Raw genomic sequence first — 8283 nt, 5'->3', positions numbered from 1 at the left:
AAATATAGCTCTTATCACACTCCTCACCTTGGATAACTTTACTTCCAGAGTAGCCAGTTGGGAATCCGAACCCTTTAAACACATCCGATATATTCCGCTGCTCGGCACATTTTGACTTTATGGCCACATTTCTGGCTTTCTGGCCAACTATCTCACGGTGTGTGGATGCCATATAATGTACTTTATCTTCACGGGTTATCCGACTTCTACCAACAGACAAGCTCATAAAGCTTAATTGATGCATTTGACTGCCTGTTTTGAGATAAGCAGCGATTATGAGTGAAAAGATGTCAGATGTTGAGAACATGTATTAATGACAAGCATATTTTCCCTTACATGCCAACAAACTTTGTAAACAATTTATCCAGCCTAAAAAATAATGTTCACATTATATTTGGTCAGTAACCATTTTATGGCAGCAGTTTTAAAAATTATTTAATTTCAACATCTTGGAGAATTGTTTGAGTACATCTTTGCTAAAAGCCAACTGAGTATAAACAATCAAAGTAATTTCACTTATTAACTCTACTTGACTTACACACACGCCAAACAAATTAAATTCAAGTTCAGTTGATATCTTTCACAACATATTCACATACAGCATGCGATGGGCACAGACTTTTCCCACCAGCTTACTATATTCAATAATCGTATCGACATCGGTGTCTGGGCCGCGCAACTGCTGAGAAAATTAAAGTTAATGCTTAATAAATGTTAATCGCTGGAGGTGACAAACCTGCACATAGTGTTTGTAGTCTGCACAGGTTTTAGCATCCAAAAGCAGCATAACTTCGTCCAAATGCTCCATTAGGAACTCATTCACATCCCTGGCAGCAGCATCTGAGTTTAAGCGTTGGTATTTTTGTTCGTCTAGCTTAGAACGAATGGCTAAAATAAAATGGGGTTACAATTAGAAAATATTATAGAAATGCAAACGTGAAATTTACCATCGGTAAGTGGGAGCCATTCATAAGTCTCTGGGCATAGCAAATATGAGGCGGACAATTTGCCCTTGTAGCGCATTTTGGGGCATGAGTGTATGTAAAAGCCCATGTAGTAATACTTTAAGGCAGGCACATTCTCGGCGATCGACTGCACCAAGTCGATTTCCCTGAAACGTAATGTAAGTAATGTAATTGTGATTTATTTATTTCAAATTAGTTGTTACCTAAGAGAGCCATAAGTACCCAGCGATAAAAAGCTATAGTCCGGATCGTAGAAGAAGTAAACAGAGCTTACACAAGCGGGCAGAATATCTATTACGCCCACGGCAATCAACTTGTCGTCCAGCCAATACTGCTGATGGAAGGATCCATAGCCCATTTCGGGACCATCGCTAGGTTTTTCATTCTGCAAATGGATGAGCACAAGTCGAGATCAAAGTAAGAACTGAAAAACTAATGTGTATGGATTTGAAAAACACTAAGAAACACTAGGCAAAACCTTCATGGGCGTCAACTGCAGGTGGTCCTTGTAGGCGTTCTGATTCTTGGGCGGATCGTTGTGTATCGATATCTGATACTTCTTGTACAGCGCAAAGCTCTCGGGCAAGGTCCGGTTGAATTCCTCGTCGTAGACGTGCACCAATCTCAGCTGTGAATACATTTTCGATAGCGTAAATAGGCATTTATAATTACCTTAAGGGGTGATTTGACCAAGAACCGCTGCATACTAGCTAGGGTGAGGCGTGCGGGATTATCGTTGTGAATGGTTATTTGATATTTGCGATAGAGCGCGATCACTGCATCGGCACAAGTGCGCTGTGTGTCTGAGGAAGCGACCAAAACGATCTGCAAGAACACAAACAGCACGAAGACAGTGTGTCTACATGTAGAGGAAGGTCGGAGACACGGAAAACATATAGTCACAGCTCACAAAACGAACACATAACAACAAGGGGACACGCTAGCCAGCTAAGCCTTGCAATCGGTCTTACAAAAATATGCATCTAAATCTATCCCTACTTACCTTAAGCTGATGTTTGTTCGTCTCGCTGTCGGTCGACAGGAAGTCACGAAGGGTCTTCTCCTGGCACACGGATTTCGTTGAGGTTGCGGCGGTGTCTCCCAGCTTGGCCTGCCTGCGCTCCAATCGCATTTGCTTGGCCTTCTTGCGCGGAGCGTTTGAGATCGGTGCTGCAGCTGTTGAATGAACAAATATTCAATTACTTTTACAGTTTAAAGCTGTTTTTATGGGGGATAAAATAATGAAATATTTGTTAAATTAAAAGTATCATCCTAAATAATGTATACAAATATTAGGTAATTTCCATTTGGGACTGTCTTGCGCATTGGATGCAGAAAAATAGCAACTGGTTTATTATGATTCCCTTTCCAACCTCTATTATGCGTAATAAGGTTGTCTTTGTCCAATTTTACGTTGTAAAGATAGTGGCAAAAAACCGACGCTATCGCTAAACAACTTAGAACGGAAGTTGCGATACTTCAGAGTGACTTATTTTGCAATGTTGCCTAGAATAGCAAAAAAATTGACTTCTTGTAAGTGAAAAATTATTTATATTTTATTCAAATTTAGAGTTCAGCTCAGTAGCTCGTAAATTTTTTCATTATTTAAATTTATAAAAATTTAACTGGTTTTGATTAGACAGTCAAAAATTAATGAAAAAGGTCGTTAAAAAAAATTGTATCTTACATTGTACATTGTATTCTCTTAGATCATTAAATGGGTCTTAATACATACAAAAAGTATTTTTTTGGCAAATGAGATAAATGATTCAGAGTATAACATAATACGACTATATTGACTTGTTAGTATTTGGCTTGGGTGCACTTTTTAGTGAAGCATATTCAATGTGTTTTCAAATCGTGTCTCGTTCAGTGTATAACAAGCTTGTAATCAAAATGCTAATAACTTTTTCAAGGAAATAAGAATTAGTGCTACTTGCGGTGTATACCCACATTTATTGGAGCCCAGCGTTGGAGCTTCAGCCGTTGAAGCAGCCGCCTGCTTGGCGGACGGCTTTTTCTGAGCCCGTGCCAGTGACGCAACCTGATCCACGTTGATAACAGCCGGACTCTTATCGGGCAGCTGGGGTTGCGGTTCGCTGGAAGCAGCTTCGCCAGCCACTGTGACATCATCGCCATCCAGATCACCCGGATCCCCCTCCCCGTCGCCGCCATCCGGCTTGGAGTCCCGCTTGCCGTCGCGCAAATATCGATTCATGCGGCGCAGAATGCGCTTGTTCGACTTGGACAGCTTGAACTCCAGCGCGTCGCACTTGATGGTGTAGCACGGGCAGCAGGTCTCCTGGTTGCGCAGCTTGTAGCAGTAGTTGCCGCAGCGCCGCCAGCCGCGATCGATGAGGTCCTGGTAGTCCTGGCAGTCCAGCCGATAGGCGTGCATACCTGTCATACGTGACGAATGCGTGATCATTATTGCAGGCCATCCAATGCAAATGCACCCGAATGTTTCCTTACCGTGCGACAGGCTGCAGTTGGTGCCGCCGCAGTAGCCGCACTTGCCCTCCTGGCTGCCGTAGTACTGCACAATGCTAACGCTCATTATTCCTGTCTTCCGACGCCGATCACAGGGCAAACATTGTGCATTCAATTGCGAGGAATTAATTAAGAACCGAGCCGAGTCGCCGCTATTGCGAAATTTATTATACTTTCAGTGTGACCAGTGCTCACCGGCTAATAAATACCATTGTATCGGTCTGAGACGAAAAGTTGAGGGTATTCCTGAAATCGACTTACAGGTGGTTTCCACTAGTCATAAATACAATTTCAATGGTTTCTGGTGAGAATATGTGGTTTATTTCTAACAAAACTCTGATATTGCCTCGTATTCAGATAAGGTATTTGAAGGGCCATAGAAAGTACTTACTTAGTTCGGTTCATTAATTTAACTAAAAATGTTTTGTTTTGCAACCATAAATTTGTATAAAAAGTCAAATGTTATTTTTCGGTACAGGACAAAAACGCACATTTTCTTATAATCTAAATTAAAATTAAGCTTGGTTAAACATCACAAAAATATAAAAAATATTTTGTATTGATTAAAACTTTAAAATGTTGATGTTATATATTTGAATGATAAAGTCCCTATATTGGCTATTAGTTTGATGTGCGTTTTTTAATTTTCTTAGCATAAACTATAATCCCAAAGACCCAATGTCACTATTTATATCTGAGGAATATATCACATCACAAACACTAGTTTTTCTGGCAGTAACTAATAATCATATTAATAAAATCAAATAATTAAAACAATGCAAAGCAATTAACTTTATACTGGGAGTCCCCCTGTTTTAATTTGCAAAGCAAATAGTTTTCTGCGCACGGTCACACTGGCCAGCATTCGGTTAGCTCAGTCGAAAAGACTTGCAACAATAGTTATGATTAGAAGCCGCAATAGTAAGGCCGATTAAAAATGTATTAAACTAAAAATCTGGAGTCTTTAATCTGTAAGTATTCAGGCAAATAAAACAGCAACATAAAGGAAAGTGACACATTCAACATTAGGACCTGCTGACGAAATTGTTTAGTGCGTAATTGTCAAGTGAAAGTTTTTTATGGCTTTTCTTCGGTTAAAAAGTAGTTAAACTATTGAGAAACTCGCAGCTAATTGCCCGCTTATACCAAAAGGTATGACAAACAAGGCTACTTCAGTAAAGTCTGCAAAGATTTGTGTTAAATAGTTTGTAAACTGGTTTAAGCTCTACCTTCAAGACGACCTTCATAGCTGCAGACTTTGTCACAACACTAATCCGGAAAAACAATGCAACTGCTGGACAAGTTTATTGTGTCTTTGTCTGCAATAGTGGCTAATAAAGGGATTACTAACTCAATTTACCATTGGCAGTGCACAATGATTGACGCGGCTTGCGCGGAACGGGGAAGCCCCAAGTTTATTGCCCTCTTCGATGACAATCTGAAACTGGGCCACGAGCACGAGGATAACCAGCAACGAGAGCCAGTGGTGAATGGACATGTACCCGCCGACCTGCAGCCAGCCTATGGCTCCTTGTTCGCCGCCTGCCAGGACCACGCCGCCTTCTTCGCCAAGGACCACACCGAGTTCGGCCAGCGCCTGCATGCCGCCCACATTGCCTGGCAGGACTTCATTGTCCAGGCCAACCGGCTGGTCCTGCAGATCGAGGCTTTCGCCCACGAGTACGACTTCGACGAGCGGACGCCGGGCAACGGGTACCGGAGCTTCATGTACGTGACCAACGCCTGCATCACACACGGCATGGGCATCTGCCGGCAGCTGATGGCCACCCGATCCACCATGTTCTTCCGGAGGAAGTTCTACATGAAGGAGGTGGAGGCCTGCTCGCAGCTGCTGTCCTCGCTGTGCACCTGCCTGCAGTACCTGCTCATCCTGCGCCAGTGGTCGGCCAGCACGGGCGATCTGTTCGCCTGCGGCAACCACACGGCCGAGCAGCTCTTCGAGCTGGGCGACACCATCAACCAGTATTGCTTTTACGGCCGCTGTTTGGGCTTCCAGTACGGCGACTCGATACGCGGCGTCCTCCGCTTCCTGGGCATCAGCATGGCCAGCTACTCGGAGTCCTACTACTCGCAGGAGGGCGATGGCGCCATCGTGAAGACCACCCGCAGTCTGTGGACCAGTGGCAAGTACCTAATGAATCCGGAACTGAGGGCCCGCCGCATCGTGAACATCTCGCAAAATGCCAAGATCGACTTCTGCAAGTCCTTCTGGTTCCTGGCCGAGTCCGAGCTGATGCACAAGCTGCCCAGCATTGTGGGCACTTCCATACGAGTCAACCGGCTGATCGAGCTGCCAGCCGAACCGCTAAAGTTGCCGCCACGAAAGAACTTTAAGGCGCCGCAGAAGCCCAGCAGCGATGTCAACCAGAACCAGGGCGACGATGGCGACTTCGTGGAGATTCCCGTGCCCACGGCCCACCTGGGACCTGGTCTGCCCGTATCGGTGCGCCTGCTGAGCGCCAAGCGGCGAACGGGCATGCTCGGTGAGGGTCGCTACCGCGGCTGGCACAAGCCCACACCGCCCAGTCCCGCGATCCTGTTCCACTGCCATGGCGGCGGCTTTGTGGCCCAATCCTCGAAGTCCCACGAACTGTATCTGCGCGACTGGGCCGTGGCCCTCGACTGTCCCATTCTCTCGGTGGACTACAGCCTGGCGCCGGAGGCTCCGTTCCCGCGTGCCCTGCAGGAGGTGTACTACGCCTACTGCTGGCTGCTGGACAACACCGAACTGCTGGGCACAACGGCTGAGCGGATCGTGTGCGCCGGCGACTCGGCCGGGGCGAATCTGTCCATCGGAGTGGCCCTCAAGTGCATCGAGCAGGGAGTTCGGGTCCCTGACGGCCTCTTCCTGGCCTACTGTCCCACTCTCGTCAGCTTTGTGCCCAGTCCTGCCCGCCTTCTCTGCCTGATGGATCCACTGTTGCCGTTCGGCTTCATGATGCGTTGCCTTCGTGCCTATGCGGCGCCAGCCCAGGAGACGCTGCAGCAGAATGCCCGGCATGTGGAGGATGCCGCCCAGATACGCAATGCCCCGAAGTCGAGTGCGGGCAGCTTGAACTCCAGTCGCCGCACCTCGGTGGCCAGAAGTCCGCTGACGCCGCTGGAGGCCAGCAGCGAGCACGATGACGAGAGCAGCGACACCTTTGCCAGCGCCTCGGCCTCCTACCACAGCCAGACGGTGGAGCGAACCGATCTGCCCAACAGCGAGGGCGACAACAGCTCGTGCGTCTCCTTCGAGGACGACTCGCAGCCCATTGTCCACTATCCGGTGGAGATATCCGCCGACCCACCTAAGGACGCCGCCTCGGCGGCCTACATTGACAACTTTCTGGACAAGTACCTCATCGATACCGCCACCGTGGAGGTGACCGAGGAGACAGCCGCCGAGGCAGCCCAGGTGCAGGCCAATGGACATGCCAAGATCAGTTCGGATGGCGATATTCTGGTGGAGACGGGTCGGGATCTCGTTGCGATGGACACTCTGCAGGGACGGCTGCAGGAAGCGGTGAACAACATCACCAGCACCCTGACCCGCTGCACCCAATCCTACGAGATCCATGGCAGCAATGCGGACCACCAGGATGTGCGCAACATGGACGCACTGATAGCCAGGAGCCCCAGCGAGGAGTTTGCATTCGATGTGCCTAGGGATCCGTTTCTATCGCCCTACTGGGCCAGCGATGAATGGCTATCCCAGCTGCCGGAGACCAAAATACTTGTAAGCTCATTGAGTTGGTGAAATAACAATGATTATACGGATTTATATACCCCTTTCTAGACCCTGAATATGGATCCCTGTTTGGATGACTGCGTCATGTTTGCCAAAAAGCTGAAACGCCTTGGTAGGCAAGTAAACTTGGAGATATTGGAGGGGCTTCCGCACGGATTTCTTAATTTCACCATGGTATGAGAGGCCTTTTAAAAATGGAATATGATTACTAATCCCAAATTCTGTCTGTTTAGCTATCCAACGAAGCCATGGAAGGATCCAAGCACTGCATAAAGTCTCTACAGACGTTGCTTCAGATAGATCCGAAGCACAAGACCAATGACAAAGGCAGCTCACTGGACGACGAGGAGTCCTCCAGTCCCAGTGCAAGTCTGGCTGCTTCCTAGGATGAGTTTCAATCGGTCTATGTGCCTATAGGACTGGAGAACCAAACAACCGACGACGAGGAACAATAAAACACCGATGGTAAATTGTGAGTGACAATGGGGTTTCAGAATCACTGTAAAATATTGTCACCTGCATCGGATTTCTCCTTTCACATGGGCGTGTAAACCGAAATTTTGTTATGCGCAGGAACGAATTGCTGTTCATTGTTATACGCACTTTTCTTGCTTTTTAATTACTTTGTAATCTCAAACATTTTTTATACACTTTTATATGACACGGCTTTCTATGTTTTATATACTCACAAAATATGTATAGGATATATATATATATATATATATATATATATATATAGCTTTTAGCATAAGCTGGCCAAGTATGCAAGTATTGAAAGCGTGTAAACACGCACTATTTATTATAGTTACAATTAACGCTCTTGATTCCAGGCACACACTCGCTAAGAGCTGTTTAATGCAAAACTCCCGAATTTGTGCCTGATACGAAACGAGTACTTATATACATCTGTATAAACTATTCGCCCATTACCCATTATTTTCTGTGACCAGACTTTTTTTTGGCACCAATGGAGGCTAGCAGAGTTAAAAAACTTAAACTATGTTGGAGATATGCCCAGTTTTCTTTGCCTATCCCAAGCGAAACCGTCTGAAAGTATATCTACGGTACACCAGGTGT

At 46.3% G+C, this 8283-nt stretch overlaps 2 protein-coding genes across 6 annotated transcripts; one reads left to right on the top strand and one right to left on the bottom strand.

The window, feature by feature from the left end:
* Positions 1–393: 393 nt before the first annotated feature.
* LOC108144976 (arginyl-tRNA--protein transferase 1) lies at positions 394–3634 on the bottom strand. 4 transcript variants are annotated; one of them, XM_017270124.1, is made up of 8 exons: positions 3438–3634; positions 2919–3365; positions 1969–2141; positions 1638–1790; positions 1169–1350; positions 948–1111; positions 737–888; positions 394–682 (listed from the first exon to the last, which is right to left on the bottom strand). In XM_017270124.1, exons 1-8 carry the CDS (start codon positions 3520–3522, stop codon positions 581–583), a joined length of 1458 nt encoding a protein of 485 aa, XP_017125613.1. In that variant the 5' UTR covers positions 3523–3634; the 3' UTR covers positions 394–580. The 4 variants fall into 4 exon arrangements, with proteins under 4 accessions (XP_017125613.1, XP_017125614.1, XP_017125616.1 ...); XM_017270125.2 differs by having other exon boundaries at positions 394–679; positions 3438–3633; XM_017270127.2 differs by lacking the exon at positions 1638–1790 and adding an exon at positions 1444–1593 and having other exon boundaries at positions 3438–3632.
* A 675-nt stretch (positions 3635–4309) lies between these two features.
* Positions 4310–7872, top strand: LOC108144971 (hormone-sensitive lipase). 2 transcript variants are annotated; one of them, XM_017270119.1, is made up of 4 exons: positions 4310–4426; positions 4825–7194; positions 7255–7380; positions 7440–7872. In XM_017270119.1, exons 2-4 carry the CDS (start codon positions 4831–4833, stop codon positions 7590–7592), a joined length of 2643 nt encoding a protein of 880 aa, XP_017125608.1. In that variant the 5' UTR covers positions 4310–4426; positions 4825–4830; the 3' UTR covers positions 7593–7872. The 2 variants fall into 2 exon arrangements, with proteins under 2 accessions (XP_017125608.1, XP_017125609.1); XM_017270120.2 differs by lacking the exon at positions 4310–4426 and adding an exon at positions 4480–4607.
* Positions 7873–8283: the final 411 nt, after the last annotated feature.

Source organism: Drosophila elegans, unplaced genomic scaffold, assembly GCF_018152505.1.
Source record: "Drosophila elegans isolate 14027-0461.03 unplaced genomic scaffold, ASM1815250v1 contig_183, whole genome shotgun sequence".
Lineage (NCBI taxonomy): Eukaryota > Metazoa > Arthropoda > Insecta > Diptera > Drosophilidae > Drosophila > Drosophila elegans.
The sequence above is the reverse complement of the archived record's forward strand: the minus strand, read 5'-3'. Positions and strand labels throughout refer to the sequence as shown.

What these genes read in the sequence shown, in the direction of transcription:
- LOC108144976 (XM_017270124.1), bottom strand. Translation starts at nt 3,522, where the DNA reads ATGAGCGTTAGCATTGTGCAGTACTACGGCAGCCAGGAGGGCAAGTGC. An exon ending in GGTACTTATGGCTCTCTTAG is followed by an intron (nt 1,112 to 1,168) that starts GTAACAACTAAT and finishes ATTACGTTTCAG; the next exon opens with GGAAATCGACTTGGTGCAGT. An exon ending in ACTACAAACACTATGTGCAG is followed by an intron (nt 683 to 736) that starts GTTTGTCACCTC and finishes TAATTTTCTCAG; the next exon opens with CAGTTGCGCGGCCCAGACAC.
- LOC108144971 (XM_017270119.1), top strand. Translation starts at nt 4,831, where the DNA reads ATGATTGACGCGGCTTGCGCGGAACGGGGAAGCCCCAAGTTTATTGCC. An exon ending in TGCCGGAGACCAAAATACTT is followed by an intron (nt 7,195 to 7,254) that starts GTAAGCTCATTG and finishes ACCCCTTTCTAG; the next exon opens with ACCCTGAATATGGATCCCTG. An exon ending in GATTTCTTAATTTCACCATG is followed by an intron (nt 7,381 to 7,439) that starts GTATGAGAGGCC and finishes CTGTCTGTTTAG; the next exon opens with CTATCCAACGAAGCCATGGA.